Below are 21,705 nucleotides of genomic sequence, written 5' to 3'. Positions count from 1 at the left end.
GGAGCAAAGCGCGCCGCCTCTATACAGAATTACTAGAGTGTAAAAGCTAGTTGTGGCTGGGGCAATTTCACCCGAATGGTGCTAAAGCCCTGGCATTATTGTCACTCAGGCATTAGATCCCATAGGGGAGATGGGATCACAGTGAATGACTGGAGCCTTCCCAGAATGCACCGCTTTGCCCCTGCCAGGTCCAGTTTAGCTCGTTCCCTCCTGCGCGCCGAGCCCTGCCGTGCTTTTTTTTGTGATTTCATTCCAGCTCCCGTTTGATGGCGGCTGATAAGTGTTTAAAAACTCGGCTGAGACCGCCCGAGACTAGCAGCAGGAGAGACTCATCACAGAGCCCCTCTGTCCCACAGGAGGGACGGGGAGAGGGAGCGAGGGAGAGAGGCAGGAGATCAAATGCTTCAGGAGAGGCGGTAGCAGCTTATCACTTCACAAAGCCTGAAATAGTCATGGAAGGACATTTCTCTGCCTCTGCTGCATCGCTGAAGAAATAACTGGCTGGCTGGATATTCTCTAAAGCATTTATGCTGCATTTCATTACAGCTTTCTTATCAGAACACGGGTGTCATGGAAAAGACTTGTATGTCCATTATCTTTTTGAGATTTTCACAAGTTGGACTGCAAATATTTAATTGCTCGATTTTGTAAAAACTTGGTTAAACATTTGTGACTAAATTATGATGCTACATTCGTAAATGGGAAAAAAGGTTAATTGTTGGTGGGAATTTATGTTTTTCAGCGACACAATACATTCCTCAGTGATAATCCTCCTATGACCAGCATTCAGTGGGCTGTGTGTCACCATGGAGGCATCTACATCCATGAAATAACTGCCTTGAATGTGAAGACAACTGATGCTGCAGCATCAAGTGGCAGACCAGTGGTCGATTCTGTGAATGATCACAAACGCCAAATATTTGGAAGACAAACAGGCAGCCCAGTAGCTGTCCCGGTCCCAGGTAAGATCCTCTGGCTACTGTGACAGGGGTCAGGAGATCAATGGGATTTTCCAGATCACTGGGCACCTCAGACAGCCCTCCTTGCCTACTCAAGCCCGAGCATGGATAATGAGACTTACAGGTCTGTGACAGTTGCGCCGCTTTTTACTTATTTACCATGGCTCCCACATCTGCAATCTACTCGACAGTGTAAAAAAACCTTATCCTCACGGCCCATCTGCATTGCAGATTCCCTCAGCGCTCAACATGTCGATCTCTGCTTTTTCAGTTATCTGTTTTTTTTTTTTTCTCCCTCTTGACACCTGGGGGAGTTTCTCGGCGAGCAGCTGAGGTGGCTACATGTCCCTGGCGGCGTCTGGGAGATGGGCCGCCTCGCTGGCAGCCACCCGAGGGAGATGGGACTGTGACAGGCCACGCTGGCTACAGCTGCCAGATGGGCCACTTGGTGTCCTGGCTATTGACAAGTCTCCCGCATCGGGGCGGGGTCGGCCTTTCCTGGGGTGACATGACTGACAGTCTCCCGGGCGACAGGCCCGCCCATTCCTCCCTCCCCCCCTTCTCCCTCTGCCCGCCCCCACCCTCCCAAGGCACTTCTGATTGTCAGGTTTAAAAAGAATTACTTGACATAAATCATGAATAAGGAATGAGAGTCAGTACATTAATTTTTAAGTGTTTTAGTTTTTAATGGTGAACAGAAGTTCTCAGATATTTATAATTTAAGTGACAGTTAACTTGTTTCAGATATTCAGTTGTGTTGAACCTGAAAACATGGTTTGGAGTTGCTGGGGCAGTGCCGAAAACTGGCTACACATAATGTTTTAAATTTTAGCCTCTCAATATGAAGCCAGTAAATTATTGAGATGGTGCCCTGGGGGTTTTGTAAATTTTATTATTAAAACAGAAACACAATACAATGGGTCTTTCTACTGAATGGCACCCAAGTGTTCTCCATACTGTTGCCTTTGAGGTGGCTTTAAAAGTCTTTAAAAACCGCTTTATTATATAAGGTTTGGGATACTGAGCCTTGGAAAGCCTTGTCTGCTCTTTCATGTTCTCTCAAATTTTTCCTCTCATCCCAGCAAACTTGCCTTTATACCAGATACGTTGTGCTCAGTTATCCTCAACGTTGGATTGGATGCACTGAATTTCACCCTGAGCAATTCTGTAACATCAAGCCAAGTTGTAACCCTGCCAAATTCTTGGTTATATTCGGGAATGTGATAAAAAAAAGTGCATTTGAATGCATGCACAACAAGTCTTGCAAGTGTCTTTGCTTTCTGCTAATAAGCTAGTGAAACATTTTTGGAACAGCTTCTTTTGTTCATGTTTTCTCCTCCTGACATAACCCTGAAGTCTCTGCTGTGAATTCCGGTCACGTAACTCAACGCGGTATCGTGTTAATAGATAGTGTTTTTTCAGCAACGTTTTCTGCACAGTGGTAATCACTGAGGCCTACTCGGACAACCCAATCACCCCCCCGCCTGAGCCTCACTGTTGCCAGTCAACATGCCACTTTGCCGACAGTAGGCCTCACTCTGGGGCTCATTTCTTGAAAAATGTCACGTGCAGGCTAATCACTGTATCCATCAATCACTTTGATTGTGTGAAATGTGTGCATTGTGTAAGCTGCTTTTGGGTTCATACCCTAATCAATGGACTAATCATTCCATAACATTTGAGGTTTGCATTTTTGAATTCCACATGAAACATGCGTGTTGGATAACTCATGCCAACTTATTTAAGACACATTATGACTTACTGCTATCAAAGTTATAATCATTCAATATATTAAATTCATGGAGAACAGGTCCTAATGGGTGAACATACAGTAGCATCTTATGCCACAACCAATTATATGGTCAATAACATGCACATTTCATAGAACATACCATCATAAGTGTGTTATAATGTAGCACATAATGCAGAGAATAAGTAAAAACAATACAAGAAAAAAAAAAAAAAAAGACATTATAGGTAGGGATACCCGTCTATCTAGGTCAGTGGTCCTCACTCCTGGTCCTGGAGAGCCGCAGAGTGTGTTGGTTTTTGTTTTCGCCTTAATATCAGCAACCGATTTAGACCCAGGAAAGCAGGTGAGGTGAGTTAACTGTGTAATTAACTGCTTTAATTGATTAAATAAGTGCTGAGTAACCACAAAAGCCAGCACACCCTGCGGCTCTCCAGGACATGCACATTACCATTAAATCCCTGTGTGGTCACTGTAGGGATTGGATTGTTGCAAACACGTGAATATTTATGCAATTATGGATCAATTGTGACCCATACAGCATAAAAGCAATTAGTTGATATAAGTGGCTACACTTGGGGAGAGAAAGGAGTGTGACATGGACACAAACAATGGTTTGCCTGACCAGGTGCAACAGTAGGTTACCTTCCTGGTACACTGCACACCTGCACAGTAATTTTATTTTGCAGTTTCCAACCAAATCCCAACAGGCACAAAATACAACAATAGATGATTATTTACAGACGATACATCAATCGCAGTCTGAAATAAATGAGTAGGACTCCTCTGTCAAAAATCAGAATTGAGCAGCAGACAGATTTTATGGATGTATTTTGAGTGCATTCCACTGGAAAAAGTTGACAAACATAAGCTTTGTGCATTCTTTAATAGACATGTAAGAAATGGCAGGGATATTCCCAGCAAACAACGTAACAGAAGTACGTGTCTCAGACTGCTGACCACAGAGCTATTTAAGGCTGCCCTGCTGAAAAACAACGGCTCAAGCTAAGAAAGAGAGCTGCCCTAGTTAAACTCGTATCCTTAGTTACAGTATGTGTTAGACAAACGGAACAATGTTAATTTAATTGCTTAACCCACACGTGCGTTTGTATTAATTGAATAATGACTTTGAATTGAATTGAATAATGAAAAACGTTTTGAATATTAAATGTGATGCATCCGACGTGTGGGCCGTGTTTGATATGTTTTAGGTTAGAAAAAAAACTTCCACTATGTTTGAACTTCTTTTACTTTCAATAATATTTAGAGTAATTCAGACTTCCCCAAAACAATCTCCCAAAGGTTACCTTTCAGAAGAGTGCAGGATTTTGCCTGTGGTCAAAAGGGTTCAGGAATAATAACTATTTTATTTTAGCTATGTTATTTGTAGGCTTGTGCTAAAAAAGGGGCACTACAGAAGGGGTTAACATTTTTGGGGTGTGAATCCAAATAAAATAAATATTGATGATTCATGAGAAGCATTGCCGGCATTTGCTTAAAGGCATACTATACAGGAATTTCACCTTGAAAATATAATAAAACAAACATGCTCAGTCATTATTATAATACACTGGCAACTTGTGTCTGTGGCATTGTGGCAATCTTTGCCCAATGCCTTGCTTATCTACTTATTGACAGTGGTTTCATGTTTCATTTGGTGGTTTGTTTCTGTGGTAAGAATTTTGCCGGCTGGGATAAAATAATTGTGAGGTTTCTGACAGTAGGGGCAGTCGCGTTGCATTTCGGCCTGTAACAGGCAGAGAAGTTATTTGTAGCAAGATTGCCACAGGGTTTAGGGTTTCCTTTCCACACAACCACTAACAGGTGGCAATAATGAGGGTGTTTCTTCCACCACAGCACTTAACCTTGTTAGTACTAGCATCTCATATATAACTTTTAAAGATTTAAATCGATCCTATAGTGGGATTTTGACGTTTATGTCATTTTGTTTTATCTTTCTACTGACCAAGTACTATTAAAAAGCAAATTATATGGGTTAGTGCTGTTGGTTTATGCATATGGGGACCAGTAAAGGCCAACAACACACTAGCACCTACTTTGTGTAAGTTTTATAACCACTGCTGTGAAATGAAAAAGTGGACAAACTACGTGAGCTGACGTTAACAACATCCACATTTATTTCCGAATACTTTGTACTATGGACTTTAAATTGCAGTCTGGACCAGCTATACCCTGCACCACATATTTACAATTTAATACGACTTTCAGAAAGAGGGTCAACTAACTACATATCTAGGGCCCAATTATCATATACGTTGCTAACTCGTTAAATTGTAGATGATTCGCGATAAAGTAAGGACGTCCAGTTTCATAACGGGATTTCACAATTTAGATGGACTTGTTGCTGGGGCAACAGTATCTTAAGCACAAATCTGCAAAACCCTAGGTTTAAGGTTAAGGTTAAGGCCAAGGTTAATGTTTGTAGCCAATATGAGTAATCTGGTGAAACCACACTCATGAAGCAGAAATGAGCGCAGCTTTAGTAAGAAGAGCATTTAGAAGGAAACGTGTTTTCTCAGAACAAGACCTGAAGACCATCGTTAAGACTGCCTCTGATTTAATCATAAGGGAATCATTTACCTCCAGCAATTAATAGAAGTGCACATTGCAAAGTGGCGCAAACCCTGCAGATACTGTATTTAGCTTCCACAAAGGCACATTTTTACATGCTCTTGGCGATGCTGAATAATAAACTTTCTTTGTCCACTCGTTCCATACATAAATGCAACATACAGTGCATAATCGCTAACAAATAAATATTTCCATGATGTTCTCAAATGTCCTGTGTGTCACCACTAGTTAATGTTTGGCTAAAGTTACAAACAAGTAATGTCATTTAAATAGCTAGGTAAAATGGCCTTTGTGGAAAAAGACTAGCCTACTAAAGCTGACGTTTTACAAATCATATCAGGCCGCGGTTTCTGAGCTCATTGGTCATCGGCTCACGGTCATCTGCAACAGAGAAGCAGGGTTGAGAATGGGGGGGTAGACTTTTTTTGTATACATACACAAGAGCATGAAGTCCTGCATAGTATGCCTTTAAGAACATTTACTATTGTTCATAACATATAGATTCATGTGTGGTTACTGAAACTTGCTTTGACAGTAATTTGAGATCACGGAGTGAAAATGCATTTTTATGGTTTTCTTTTTTTTTAAATGAACCCCTGTTCTCTTTGTTTTGTACGGCATTGCAAAGAACCTGTCCGTGCCAACCTTTACTTTTTCTAAATATCTAAGGAAAACCACTCAGCAGAGGGGGTAAGGAGAAATGCTCTAGTGGCAATATTTGGTTTTAACTGTTTCTCAACAATGCCTGCTGAGCTCCACTTGAGTAATTGACTTTCTGAGAAAGAATAAATAAATAAAGAAATAAAGAAATAAAAAAATAAAAACCTCTGGTGGCAGCATCAAAGGGAATGGGGTTGATTTTTGCCTAGGGTTTGCCCAGTTCTGTCCTCTGGTGCAATTGATTCCCTTCCGGAGAGCGGACCGAAAATCAAAGAGCTCGATCTCGCTGATCCTGGCGGATTCACTCGTTCAGTCCCTTTTCACTGCCTGGCAGCAGGACTGGGTAATTCAAACAGTTTTCTCCTTGTTAAAAGAAGAACATTAATGTCATGACCTGTCCAAAATATAACTAAGGGCCAGCACTGATTGAACACCTGATTGGATCTTGCACTGAATGTTTGGCTTTCAGGAAAATGTTGATAAATATTTTAAAATGGACTGGAAAGTGTTCAGTCGGATGCATCAAGCATGCAGATGGTGGCGGACCTTATCAAAAGGCTGATATACACATAATTAGCCAACCAACCCATTTCCCTTTGACCACCACTAGGCACAATGTGGTTCTTGATGCCAATGTTACATACTTTAAAGGTCCCATATTTTACACCTTTCGCAGTGTTTTATTTTCAGTCATGATATCCATAAGAACATGTTTGTATGGTTTTAAGTACCAAAAACAATCTCTATGTTCAGTCTCCAGCGCATCTTATGAGCTTTAAGAAGAAAGAACAGGCTGTTTAATATCAATGAACTTCTGTCCTGATTGGCTAACTAGCTGGCTAACTGCGCTGTGCCGTGTGCTTGGATTTCTTCCAGCTACATGGTGGGCCAAGCTTATGCAAATGAGAATACATCAAAAAGTTCCGGAAGTCGGCACAGTTTCTTAATACGGATTGTGCGGATTTCTTTGGGGACTGTGCGTTTTGATACTTTCTCACTGTTTGTATAGCACCTACAACTTTATCATCCAAATAGCAAGGGAAATGTCATTTTCCACAATATGGGACCTTTAAATATACATATAGATATGTTCTTGGTGTAAGCAAATAGTTTCCGCACGTCACCTGGCTAGCGGTTCTATTATTAAAGCTCATGAGCAGTTCAGAGTGAAAATGGGGAACTGGATGACAGCATTGGGCTATGTGTGGTCATTTAAAAGTAAGGAAACTAACATCACATCATGTTGTGTTAAATATATACATTCTTTTGTATATTCGTTCATGCAAAGGTCAGGTATATAATGCCATTTGAGCTAAATAAATAATAATTTTGTGTCAGATTTCCCATGATGAGTAGAAATGAATTATTGCTCATTTGCAACCCTTTTTAATGAGTAGGCATTTGGATTTGAATACCAACACGATCATTAGCAATAATGAGGTACCCTTTGATAGCAACTTCAATCCTTCCTCAAGTGACAAACCTCCCACCACAATGCAGGGTTCTGAGGTTAACAAATTCAGTTCTCTTAGGGAGATGGCACTGATCACTGTCATTAACCAGGACCATGGCTTGGCACGAATACAGGACTTTCTCTGCACAATTCAGAATTGCTGTAATTGAGTTTCTGTGTTGTGCAGGCCAGAAGGGTTTCCTCGTCAAGCCTTTTCAGCTTGATGTTACCGCCGTAGAACATATTTCTTGGTCAGGCTGGAGCGCGCCACTGTGGGTTTCAGCCTTCTGCTCTAACCGGGACCAGTCAACTGGGGGAGAGACGGTGGCGTGCGCTCTCGCTGACGGGACCTTATCCAAACTGATGGTTAATGCGTGCTGAACATTTTCACCAAGGGATCCCTCAGCAAGGAAACAGGGCTTCTCAGAGACAGTGGTGTGCTCATTGTGCTGGTTCCACTTGTTCAGTCAGCTATGTGTGACATGGTTGTCCCGAATGGAATTACTGTATTCATATGGCTGACTGCATGTGGGGAACCAGTAGTTGAAGTTTTTCTTTGGTTATATTGCAGCCAGAAGGTCTGTAGGGGAGGTTATTTAGGGCCAGGGCTTTCAGGAGGGTCTGCTAAACTTGGTATTAAATAGGCCATCGCCTGTGATGTCTGACCCCCTTTGACAGGGCACTTGGGCTCTCTTAGACTTCTTGTATACACTTAGACGAAGAGAGACCAGGGATGCTGCTATTGTCTCAGTTTTTTCATCTGAAGTAGCTATGCCATCGAATACCAGATGACAGTGACCCCTTAGCGCAAAAAAGCAGTTATGTGGCACTGCCAGGAACACGCGACTGGACGTCAGCTCAAAGGCTGTTCTGTGCCAGCAGTGTCCAAAATAGAGTGTTACCACCCACCCCTGAAAATGGCAGCTTGGGCACTCACAGCTTTAGTCATTGTTTAGCACAGTGCTGAAAATAAAAAGGACCACAGTTGCATTTTGCGATGATGGCTTGTCTGGTTTTTGGGCCATCGTGCGCCTACCAGTGATTCAGTTCTTCAATAATTTTGTTTTTCAATACAAAATTACTCTGATCTCAAATGCGCTAGCTTGGCCCAGTTTTTATGTGTGCAGATCCCCGCCCACCGTTGTTCTTTGCCAGCTAGTGAGAATACATTTGTAAACAGAGGCTAGGTGAAGGATGTGCTCAGGCAGTCTGGTGGGGAGAGCCGTGAGCGGAGCTCACTTGGGAGAGGAAAATCATTCCCACGGAATGCATTCAGACCTCACTGCTGCAGCAGCTTTCATGGGCTGATGCCTCTGGTGTATTTTATTGAGTGGGGATTCGTGTCCACAAACAGCCCCGGGGCCTTCAATCAGATCCCAGCCAGTCAAATGGAAAACATCACCAAGATGGAGGCTATGTCTCTCAGCTGTGAAATTGTTATTGTATTAGCATTCATTTTATGTTGAGCTCCAGAGTTATTTTTAGTTCTTTTAGGCAGGCCGGGCCTTTTGTCTTTTCTTACGAAAAGAGTTTATTCAATATTTTGTTTTGCCCTATGAATTCTGACCAGTGGAAATGCTTGTTAAAATATAGATGCGGTGAAACTAGTTTAAGGCTTCTCTGTGTATTGCCGTTAACCTCCTTGGTGCAGGTAGTAACTGATGGACGTAAGTCCATGGACAGGGAAGATGATGGACAGGGAATAACAGTAAACCTGGATGGGTGATTAAGAAGAGGAAACAGTGACCTCAGGAACATGGCTGTCGTTCCTTGAAATGGGATTTCTTACACAAAATCAGCAGAATTGGGGCAATGTAATATCTCTTACATTGTAAACAATTTATTTACAATAGTCTCTCCTTATGTAATGTCCTCTCTCTCTCAATCTCTCTCCCTCTCACTTGCACACACACACACGTACGCACACACACAAACACACATTCTCTCTTCATCAGCGGTGAAAAATGGTGCTTAATTAACTGTGTGCCTGCAGGAAGCTGGCTGTGTGCAGAGGAAAGTGGGCCAGTCTATAAGATCATTAATTAGAATGCTCTGTGCTTCAGTCCAGTAGCTCCCAGGAAGCAGATGGGAGGGCCATGGTTTCCCATCTCCTGCAACGGGGGCATTTTGTCTCCAGCTGCCAAACACCCCACCCCCTTGTGTGCCTCCAGCGTGTGATGCAAACAGCACACCCACCCTACCTTCCCCTTCTCTTGTTGTGGATATTTTATCTGGCTGTGCTATGGGGAGCAGCATTTGAAAGCACTTTGTCTGGGGCTCCACTGCCGCCATACACCCCTGGCAATCAGCTGGAGACCCAACACAGCAAACCCAATTTTTCTGTATCTTCCTTTTGCTGTTTTTCTTTTGGAGGCATTCCAGTGTACTTAAACATTTAAAAAAAGAGACAAATGCACTTGATTTGAAAACTTAATTACACCCCTCCCCTTCAAAATGTATGCCATCAGAACAACAATGAGATACACATCACTGAGTAGTTAATTGAGTGTGGAAAGGAGTCGCTATAATGTTGCAACATGAAAGCTAAGCGAATCAGCTGATGCAAGGCCATCGAGAGGCAGCAATTATGCCAAGCCGCCACAACGCGCTCTGCTTGTGCGTCGCAAAGCCGCAAGTCACCGTTTGACAGCTACCAGCTCAGACAAGCTATCAGCACTATCTGGTTGGCCATCATACCCAGCTAGACCAGCTCATGACCAGCTTGGCCATGCTGGTTGACCAGCTCATACCCAGCTAGACTAGTGTTATGACCAGTTTGGCCATGCTGGTTGACCAGCTCATACCCAGCTTGACCAGCTTATGGCCAGCTCGGCCAGCTCAATTTGACACTCGAGCTGGTCGAGCTGGCACAGCTGGATTTCACAGCAGGGCATTTTTTGGGAGGTCTCTGATGAGCTAATTCCACAGGGCAGAGATTTCGTCAGACTGATGTTCTTTATTCAGCACATCGGTATTTGTAGGCACTGAAACACAAACAACCTGCCAATCTGGGCCCCTTTCTCATTCTGGGCCTCTCTCTCCATGCGCTTTAGTCCTGTGTGGAACCAGGCCAATCACAAAAACAGCACTGTGCACTACGAGTTAAAAAAAAGGTTCAGTCGTGGATGTCAGCTGTGGCTTCACAGGTGTTTCTGATAAGTCAGGTGTGACTTAGTGCTGGTATAAGAAAGCTTTCCGCATCTAGTCTTGATTCTGATAACAGAATCCAAAGGCTTTTGATTACCTTTGGAGTCTGTTATTGCTGTTACAAGAGGACCAGACTTGTGCCAATTAAAATCACAGAAGATTTGGTTGAACTTCAGCAGATACAGTACAGTATGATGCTTTTGTACACTTCAGAATTCATTCTGAAGACACTGAAGGCACTTAATTATTGATGAAGGAAAATTAGCCAGCACCTGTGGCAGCCATACATGCCACACCTGCTTCCCGAAGAGTGTTTCTGATCTGTTTGACATGTGTTTGGTGTTTTATTCATTATGGAGTGAATACTTTGGCCATCCACTGCAGAGGTCTTCCTCATTAGTCCCTTTGAAATGACTGAGCTCAATAGTGCTGTCATTCTTCAAAATTATGTTCAAAACCGTCACTGTTGTTTGGCTTATGTCTTTGACTGTTGTTTTATTATTTATCAGCCTCATAATGGCTTTCTTGACATTCATTGTCACAGCCTGGTCTGCATGTTGACAAATGACAATAACAGACTCCAAAGGAAGTCTCAAGCGTCGAACCAAGACTAGATACTGGAAGCTCTTTTATTCCTGCACTAAGGAGGCGATTGAATACACCTGACTAATCGGAACCACCTGTGAAGCCAATTTGTCTGAAATATTATGGTGTATAAAAGGTGTTGTAACTTCTGCATGGTGAAATCAATTTTTTTTTAGAAAATACTCTTTAATAAGAGCTGAAAATCTGCACTTTAACCACATTGTAGAGCAGTATTTTGCATAATAATCCGTGACTGCATTCTGTATTGATATTCAAATTAGGACGGAGCTTTGGACAGACTTAGATTAAGTACACCAGCTATTTATACAACGTCCATATTATATCCATCCTTTTGCCTCATTGCCTTTCAGGCTTAAAGGGATTAGAGGGTATAAACAAACACATGTACAGCATGTGACTTCTATTGCTCTGTTGTCTTCTTTACCTCCCCACACAAATGCTGATCAGATTGGGGGTCTTTTTAACATAGGAAAGATGGGGGGAGGGTGGGGGGCGTCTTTGAGCAGAGACAGTCTTGTAAATGAAGAGAAAACCAATACGTGTTAGGGCTAGAGAAACCATCTTAACGCTCCCAGTTGGCTCGTCTGTACATAAGACGAGGAGCTATTTCCCATGTTCTCAAAGCACTTTGAGAAAGTTTGATTCCCTGTTCTTTTGACCAAGAAGAGTGTGTTTATATTCCATTAGGAGGGCCGTATACGGAGGCGGGGGATGAAGGGAGGGGGGTGAGGGGTCGGCACACAGATTGGGGAGTTACGGTGATGGGTGCGGGGGTGCACACATTGTAGAAAACAGCCCCTGCAGTGGGTGCATAGTCCCTCTGGTCCTGGCTATTCTGGGTAATGTAGTGTTTTAGTGTTTCTGCATTGCTGAAGCTCACTGTTAGCTGCTGCTATCTACAGGGAGTGGTAGAACAAGAAGTGAATGGACTCTGCCCAGTATTTTTAAAAAGCCTTAGGTTTACCGCTGTTCCAAACACAGGAGTTACCCCCGATACATGGGGTCATATTTTATCGCCTGTGATGTCAGCTGATCGCACCAGAGGAAGTATAAAGCCTTGCATGGATAAAGCCTTGCATTGCAAAGCCAAGCCTCTGGCGTGACTTTGGGAAGTGGGGCTGGCTCCCCACGCCACAGAGAGATGAAAAGCCAAAAACCTCAGCCGTTTGGCTCCTGGGCGTGGTGCCAAATCCAGATTAGGCTTCCCCCAAAGACAGGGCCTGTAACTTGCCTCTCACTGCTGCTGCAGCACGCTTTCCCTCACACACAAGGCTTTGCTGAGGCTCGGACTACCCATTACATTACATTACATTACATTACAGTTATTTAGCTGACGCTTTGATCCAATCCTCCCTGGAGCAATGCGGGGTTAAGGGCCTTGCTCAAGGACCCAACAGCTGTACTGATCTTATTGTGGCCACACTGGGGCTTGATCCACCAACCTTCCAGTTCCCAGCAAAGCGCCTTAGCCGCTAGGCTACAGGCTGCCCCTGCACGACCCGCCGGACATGCTGAAATCCGCTTCGCCCGGCTGCGACCTGTGTCGCTTGGTGTTGCATGCTGTCCCTCTCTCCCGTCAGCTCGCTTCACGGTTGTCATGGCACACGGCCATATCACTGTTTGTCATGACCCTGCCATGACACTTTCCATTTCATCCCTGCAGTTTAAAAGCATTGCCCACTGAGCCGTGGGCAAGTCTGACATTTATATGCGTTTATGTATGTGCACATATATTTATAGTGCGCTCAGTCGCTTAGAGCATGCGCCATAAATCTGCTATCATTACAAGCATTATCAAAGGTCTGTTAAACCCTCAAAGGCGTGTAGTCTTTCGGAGGCCACGGTACTTTATGGGAGATGTCATGTTTGGATATCAGATTTGTGGTTTGCTAGGCAGTGTGTGGGGGAATTTGCATACATATTTGCATACATAGTGTCTGTCACAATTCTCTCGCTCACTGTCTCTCTCTGGCGCAGTTTCTGCTGTTATATCTAGGTGTGCTTGGTCTTAGACCTGTTGACGTTGATGTTGAGGAGTGACGGGTGAGGATTATGGGTGGTTGCCATTTTCCGACGTTGCTCTTCGAGGTGGGGGAATCCCAAAGCTTTGTGTTTCAGCTGCCCGTTACCTCTCCCTCGAAGATGGAAGCCTGCTGTAGATCTGAGCTCAAACCCACTACTGGCTGTCAAGAGCTCCTCTATCCTTGCCTCTCCCAGACACACACTCCTCTCCCCTTTCTCCCTTCTCTCTCTCTCTCTCTTCGTCTGCTGACAACTTGCAGAGATGTTGGTATGAGCAGGAAGGAAAGGGAAAACAGTGGTTTCTTCCTCTGCTCCTCAGATGTGAGGCTTCCTCTTATTTACTGTTGTCTCCCAGTTTTGCGCAAGAGGGAGACGCGGAGAACAGTGCGCGCTTCAGGCCTGGGAACCTAAAAACGTTGAGCAGACATCTCAGTTTGAGCCGAGACCCCCACACCCCCCTCACAACTGTATTCCCTGTCTGATCTCCTTTAAGGGAGAAAATAACAAAATAACAAAAAAAAAAACTTTTGAGAAAAATGTGTAGATCCTATCAGACAGTGCTTGCCAAAAACATGCCAGAGAGCGGGAGCCGGTGTGTTTTACAGAAATGTCATTTTCTCTTACAAAAGAGTCCTTGGTCTATGTGACAAAGACTCAAGTCGGCTGCAGAGAGCGGAGCAGCCTAGTGGCTGGCATAATAGGCCAGGCTCACAGCTGCCTTTTCCCTGGAACCATTTCACTGGAATTGTGATTAGATCGTTTTTAAGAAGGACATGTATTTGGGAGATGGGGTTTCAGCAACTTAATGAATGTGCACCAGGCTTTCAGAAAGTAATGGGTTTGTCATAGTGTGTTAAATTGTGGAGATTTCAGGCCGGGATAATGGCATGTTTGGAACGGTATGCTCAGCCCCAGTTTGCAGTGTTTTAAAAGGCATTCATTCAGCCCTGGGTCTGTTTAGAGCTTGGATCAGTCCGTGAATTCAATACTGAGACCAAACAAATCGTATTGAGTTCATTTTATTATAGAATTTTAATAACATGGCTTTTACAATCACATTCTCAAAAGATATGGATTTTGCTGGTTTTAGGTTTAGGTTTCAGTTGGTAACCTGTTCATATCTGGTGCATTGAGTGAGACAGTTTGATAAATGGAGAATTTTGGCTGAGAACCAGTGGTTCTCCTCTGATGGACCTCCCCATTCCTACCTTACTGTTTGCCCTATCCCTGCTTGAGCTTGGGTTGTGACAGTACTGGTTTGTTCCGCAGGAGACGAATGGTACCTGTGTCGGCTGACCCTGAACGTGCCCACCGTGTCGGACCTGCAGTGGGCCATGTTCCCCTTCCCTTACCTGGCGGCGGTGGCACCCGACGCAGCTGCAGGCTCCGTGGTGTACCGGCTCTCCGCCAGAAACGGCGACGGGACCCTGGGGGCGGCCCGCTTCCTGCTCCTGGAGGGTAAGTTCTCCTTCACTCGCTGCTTCACCCACCCCCGCCCTGGCAGAGATGCAAACCACCGAGACCGAGTGCCACACACAGCTCACCGAGAGGCTGTTTCTTCAATTAACAACCAGACGCACATACAAACAAACTCTGATTACATTACTGTATATAGACAACGAGGAAGATGGAAAGCAACGCTATGGAACCCAACAAGAGATCCTTCGACCCTGTGTATCACCACTACCATGAGTGTGTAAAATACTGACCCCCCCCTCCCCCCACCCGGAATCAAAAGGGGTAATGTGCTGAGAGATAGTAAAAAACATGATATTGTGATATTGAAAATTACATAAACATCTGGCACGCTGTGACACAAATAAATATTGCCACCTCAGTTGCAGAGTGTATTGATTTTTTTTTTTTTGTGTTGCATTTCAATTACAGTCAGGATGTGACAAGTGTGGAGCTTGTGAAATGTCTTGGCACCGCGCTAATGGCTCCCCCAGGATTTCCCGCATGATTTAGTATCGTTTGGGTGCTGGGAGTGGGCGGGCGGGTTCTGTGCCTACCGGTGCACACGCCCAGTCGAGCGGGGGAGCCGGTCTGAGTTGGGGATCCGCTCATTTGTGTCTTATTGGAATATTCCGCTTTAACGACACTTCTAATTAACGCGTGACAGCTGCAGAAGGGAGCTTCAGTAGAACGGGGAAATTTAATGTTTCAATTTTAATAACCTGTGACAGTATTGTTTAACGGGACTGTCTCTTCACTGAAGGATTAAATGGATTAACCGGCTTTACTTCGTAGAAGCTGATTCTTTAATTCTGGCTATGGAAACCTCATATCCCATTTCCTCATAGTGGCTTCAGAATATCAATATTTTGAACCTGAACCCCCCAGACCATATTTTTGGTGGTTTGATCAAAGAATCATAACAAATATTTGAATTACTGTGAAGGTAGAAACCACAACTGCAATTTCAGGCAAGACATTCCTCATTTCTGCTACCAGTGAGGCAATAAAGTTAATCGTGGGTAGCTAAGATCAATAACATGGCCAAGTTAAGCTATCGTTGTGGTCTTTAATGTATAATTATTTTTAAAGAAGAGTTAACTGTGTAGGAAGTGTGTCATTTCAAACTGGAGTAGACTGAGAGTCAAGGTGCTGTGGTCTCCAGTGGGAAGAAACTGACTCCCTGCTCTACCACCATGCTTCAGGTGACAAGGACTAAAACAGCCCAGATCACCAAGTTCCTTCCAGAAGTTTCCCACACACATAAACTCACAGGCGTGCATGCTCACAAACTTACACATAGATCCAAACACACTCAGGAGCCGCTGTCGGGTGGGAATTAATCCCCTTGCCTGCCTCAGATAAACACCTACACACACACACACAGCAGGGCTGTAGCCAGCCTACTGGAAGGGGTAGGTATTTTTCCCCCAAAAGAATTGACAGGATATATTAAGAAAGCCAGTCTTTTACCTAATATGACTATTATACTATTAACAATGGCACTATTAATTAGTCCCTTGGTAGCTTGCTAGTGTTTTTCCATTACAGTATTTTCATTTTGGGAAGTTGGCACTAGCTAGTCTACACTAATTTTTCTACACTAATTTCTTTGCAACTCATGATGCAGATGGCTAGGAAACCACCTGTCGGTAGCTAACAATGTGGCAAAGAACTCACAAGCGATTTGTTTGTTGTAATTAGTTGTAATATGTTGTCTACTTGATTTTGTGTATTTATAGAATACAAAAAACTGTGAAGCAGTAAAACCACAAAACGGCGATGACAGCAGCTTAGATGCTTATCAGCCACTTATTTGCAAAGCAGGCCAATAAAGCTCCAGCCTCCCTCTTGCCACACTCATGGATTACAACCCTCAACTTGCCACAGGCTCAAAGAATAAAAGACATATTCTAACTATCCTTGATCCAACATAAGAACAAAACTATACGATTCATTTTATTGCATGCCCGGCTGACATATTTCCAGTTTGGTAGAAGTATGAGTTTGTTTTGCAAATTATTGGAAACAGACATATTTATGGAACGAAATATCAAACCTGGTTATGAAGCTACGACTGCTCTCTGACTAACGTTAAAGTTTATTTCGTAATCTGTTCAGCTATTTTCGAGAAAACTATCTACAGTATTTGCCGGAACTATGCCTAAACTAATGTCATCTTGAACTACTTCTTATTGTTGCGTAAATGCATTGCTAGGTCATTAATGTAAAACATGGCAAACTTCTTGTACAGGATTTCCTACCCCCTCCAACAAGGTATAATGTTTCATATTCAGGTGATGGACAGTTTAGAAATGTTGCTGCATTCGCATAACAGAATTAATATACAGATGTGCATAATTATAGGATTTGCACTTGCTATAGATAAACCTGTATTTCCCTGCTGTAAAATCCAGTTATGCCAGCTTGAAAATTGAGCTGGTCAAGCTGGTCATACACTGGTCTCGTTGGGTCTGAGCCAGTCAACCAGCTAGTGCTGGTAGCTTGTCTGAACTGGTCTACTAGCAACCAGCTGTCCATGTGAGACCTGTCCATGTAAATTTTTACCTGAGAAGAAAGTTAACATCCTTTCACATCCACTTCTGAGAATGTTATTTTACCAAATTATTATCAGTAATGTGGCATGTTTTACACCACCACATCTAAAGCTAATGTCTTTCCCTCTGTTTCATAGAGGGAGAGAGACTCTTGATTTCTGGGTTTGCTGATATTTAAGGAAACATGGGTCAGATGAAGAGAGTGTACATGTGTGATGTGGCATGTCTTCTTACTCCAGGCGGGGAGGAGCACTTTGAGGTGGATGGAGGCTCGGGGGAGATCAGGACCACCCGCCAACCGCTGTCCCAGAACAAGGAGTACGTCCTGACGGTCCAGGCAGTGGACAAGCAGGGGAGGAAAGGCCCGCATGCAGCCGTGTCAATCCTGGCCGGGCTCCGCCCCCCGCAGTTCACCAACGCCTCCTACACCGTGTTTGTCCCAGAGAGCACAGGGGCAGGACAAGCGTGAGTAGAGTGTGGGAGGGAGAAGGGGCTTTGGCAGCCAGCTAGCAGTCTTCGATTTGGGCAGCCTGTAGCGTAGTGGCTGAGGTACATGACTGGGACCCGGAAGGTTGGTGGTTCAAGCCCCACTGTGACCACGATAAGATTTGCACAGCTGGCACAGGCCTTAACCCCACATTGCTCCAGGGTGGGGGATTGTCTCTTGCTTAGCCTAACCAAGTCGATTTGGATAAAAGCGTCAGCTAAATAACTGTCGTGTAGTGATTCCCATTACAAAATCATTTTAACTGAATGGTCATTCATTCATGTCTCTTGTCATTATGTGTGCAACATGTCTCTGTGACATCTTAATCGAGCAGTGAACACGTCCTCAGACTCAGTTTTGGGAATGTTCTCATCGTGACATTTACCGCCCGATAAATGGAAATCTAATTGGAATGTTCTCCATTTCTCCTGAACATTGTGCGGGGGTTTATGTGCTCGAACACTGCTGCTGCTCAGCTCATTGTATGGATGATTGGCATTGTATGAACATGGCTCGCTCGCCAGCATCGTGTAATCTGTTGCACTGAAGAACGTGCCCTGGAGAGGAGATCAGCGGAGGCAGTGAGAAAAGGGTGGTTGTGGATCGGGGGGGGCAGATGCATCATTTAGTCCCCCGCAGGCCCTGAATTTGAAAGTGTACAAATTCAAATATTTATTAAAAGAAACTTCTGGATAAACATCAAGAGGAGTGTCTGAACCTGCTGCCCCTAGGCTGTGACAGAGAACACAACATATTAAGCCTCCCTTGAAAAGTGTGGAGGAGGAGGCTTAGCAAGGCAATGGGATGGGATGGGGTGCATCTTGCTGACGTATTTAGAAAGAGGAGAAAATATTTTTCATTTTCCTGCGTTTCCTTTGTGTGAAGCTAAAGAATAAATGCAATCCATTTCTTTTTTTTGAATGCTTTTTACATTAAATTAATGTTTGCTGTTTCCAGGGGCCAGTGTTAGTAGTATTACGACTTAACTTCCTATTCCATGGACTGCGATGCCTCTGGCTCTGTAAACTTGCTCTGTTTATCCATATATTATGATATGGAATTAAGTAGCATACCTTGAAGGCCATGTAAGTTCCTGAGGATTAGTACACCTACAGAATTGGTAATAAATTAATAATAGTCTACATGCCCTTATTCCCTGTTCTTATCTTATACTCTAATGTATCATACTTTTATTACCCTCTGGACCACACTGGATAAGAGTGTTTACCAAACAAATAATATTGTCAATAATGGTTTACATGTCTGTGTGTGCAGTGTTGCAGTGGTGCAAGCCATCTCCTTCCAGCGCAAGAGTCTCTCTTACCTGCTCCTGGTCAACCCCAGCAACCTCTTCAGTGTGAACCAGGAGAGCGGGGCTGTGAGCCTGACTCGGGCTGTGGACTACGAGAGTGGACACCACCTCCATCACTTACAAGTGCGGGCAGCGGAGCCTGGCACCGGGCTGAGCACAGTGGCAGAGGTACACGCACCCACACATGCACGCCCACACACACTGCACATATAGACACATACACACACACATGCACGCCCACACACTGCACATATAGACACATACACACACACATGCACGCCCCCACACACTGCACATATAGACACATATGCACACACATGCACGCCCACACACTGCACATATAGACACATACACACACACATGCACGCCCACACACACTGCACATATAGACACATATGCACACACATGCACGCCCACACACTGCACATATAGACACATATGCACACACATGCACGCCCCCACACACTGCACATATAGACACATACGCACACACATGCACGCCCACACACTGCACATATAGACACATACACATATACACACAAATACACACATACATACACATATACACATGCACATACACACACTGCACATATACGTACACACACGCACACACAGCATATATAGACACATACATGCACACAAACAGAAGCATGCACACACACACACTGCACATATAAACACACACATACTGCACATATAAACACACACACACTGCACACATAAACATACACAGACACACACACGCACAAACACACGAACACTGCACATATAAACACACACAGACACACACACGCACAAACACACAAATACTGCACATATAAACACTCACACAAACTCCACATTTCGCCACATAAACGCATACACACCCACATGCAGAAATTCACAAAGACACACACACCCACAGCACATATAAATACACACACACATGCAAACACACTCACACGCACAGACTGCACATATAAAAACACACACGCGCACACACTCACACACACATCTCCTCACCGTAAACACCTTTCCCCGCGCCTCGTTCTGCTCCAGCGGGGTGGCCACCGGCCCCTCACCTGCTCTGCTGAGCTCGTTAATGACTGATGGAGTCACTGGAGGGCCGGCGGCCCGGCGGCCATATCACCCAGCCCTCCACAGCGCTTCTTCTCCACACGGCTGCTGCCAGAAAGGTTTTAATAGGTCTCCAGTAATGATTGTTTAAAGCCTTATACTTCTACCCCATGCCAGTGCTGACAGTAGGTTACCAACACACAGATTTACAAGGTTTCACTCTCTCTCCGGGGTCGTGCCGTTTTTGCATGCATTATGCAGGTGATGGTTCAAACAGCAAGCCGTGCGGTAATGTATCGAGAGCGTCCTCGGTGCAGTCTCGTATGTCAAATCCGCTCAGATCATTTGAATCGGGCGCGAGCGAAGCGAGAGCTCTTGCAATGCAGATAAGGCCGCGACGTAGCTTCCTCCCGTGTAGCTGGCTTTTCCTCCACAATCCCTTGTTCCCTTGTTTCCATACCGAGATGGGGACCGCCAGCATAATGTCGAATGCTCAAGTCCAAATTTAGTAGACGCCCATGTGTTGGGACCTGCAAGCAGTGCCTTATGAACATTTTAAAACAGGGATGTATCTGAAAGTGCATGAGAAATATAAGATAATCCAAAGAGAAGGACATGGGCAATGATGGTGAAAGGGGATGGAATACTGGGACTGTGCAACTTTACACTAAAATCGAACCAAAAAAAATTGTTACAAAAGCAAAAGCTAAATTATTCACTAGTTAAAAGGCTTTTTGATGTCTGGCATTGTGATGTGCGGGCCCTGAGTGGTGTTTTTCCACTCCGGGGTGAGGAAGTTATGCACAGGAATTATGGGAATCCTGAAGGAGTTTTTGATATTCCATGGATACTTTAGCGACGACATACCTTGAATGTGCATTGGCATGATTCCCCTTATGTAGATGGAGAGGGACATACTCTGATCTGTGCCAGTGGGCGGCACGGGCACTTCATGTCCTCAATCTGGTGGGGGGGGAGGGGGCGGGGGGGGGGGGGGGGTGCAGGGCTCGGCACATGGATGCCATCCCACTATTAGCTTCTGCCATCTGTGGACGAGGTCCGCACTCTCCACCCCCCTTTTCTCCACTCCTGATCCATTAGGCTGTTCGCCAATCACGTCACGCAATTCCTAGTCACCGGTGAGTGATGTGACAGCAATGGATCTCTGCCCAATCAGTGGCTCATAATCATCCTTAAGCCTGTAGCTCTCATTGCAATTCATGTCCCTGCAAACCTGGGACACGAGAGGAACGGCTTTTAGTCTGTTTTTCAGCAGCTTCTGGACTCGTTCACCGAGTTAACCTAAATCCAAGTGTTCGGTCAGATGCTCAAGGCCTTGTTCTGTTGGCCTCTTGAAGACCTTGAATTTTGAGTGATGTAGCACAACAGAGCAAAAGGCACCAGGAAGATCCAGGAAAGCCAATAATCCATCATGGATGACCGAAGGGCAACAACAACAGCAAGCCCCAGGTGTACGACTGCGCCGTTAGCTAAACCAAGAAGACTGAAGGCTGAAGTCCACATACATGCTCACACAAACTTTGTACTGACCATTGAATTAAACAATGCCTATATGAAAGAACCCAGCATACCAGCAGGTTGACTTCAGCGGGCAGTCTCCAGGCGTCCCATGATGCTGGGATAGCGT

General features: G+C 44.5%; 1 protein-coding gene across 1 annotated transcript in view; it reads left to right on the top strand.

Annotated features, from left to right (window-relative positions):
- si:dkey-22o22.2 (neural-cadherin) overlaps nucleotides 1-21,705 on the top strand; it is a 116,018-nt gene that overhangs the window by 40,489 nt on the left and 53,824 nt on the right. Inside the window, exons 2-4 of the mRNA XM_061241144.1 lie at nucleotides 14,459-14,647; nucleotides 17,442-17,667; nucleotides 18,965-19,169. Of these exons, the coding sequence (XP_061097128.1) occupies nucleotides 14,459-14,647; nucleotides 17,442-17,667; nucleotides 18,965-19,169 (620 nt within the window). The remainder of the gene's footprint in view (nucleotides 1-14,458; nucleotides 14,648-17,441; nucleotides 17,668-18,964; nucleotides 19,170-21,705) is intronic.

Source organism: Conger conger, chromosome 1 (assembly GCF_963514075.1).
Source record: "Conger conger chromosome 1, fConCon1.1, whole genome shotgun sequence".
Lineage (NCBI taxonomy): Eukaryota > Metazoa > Chordata > Actinopteri > Anguilliformes > Congridae > Conger > Conger conger.
Note: the sequence above shows the minus strand (reverse complement) of the source record. Positions and strands in the feature narration are given on the sequence as shown.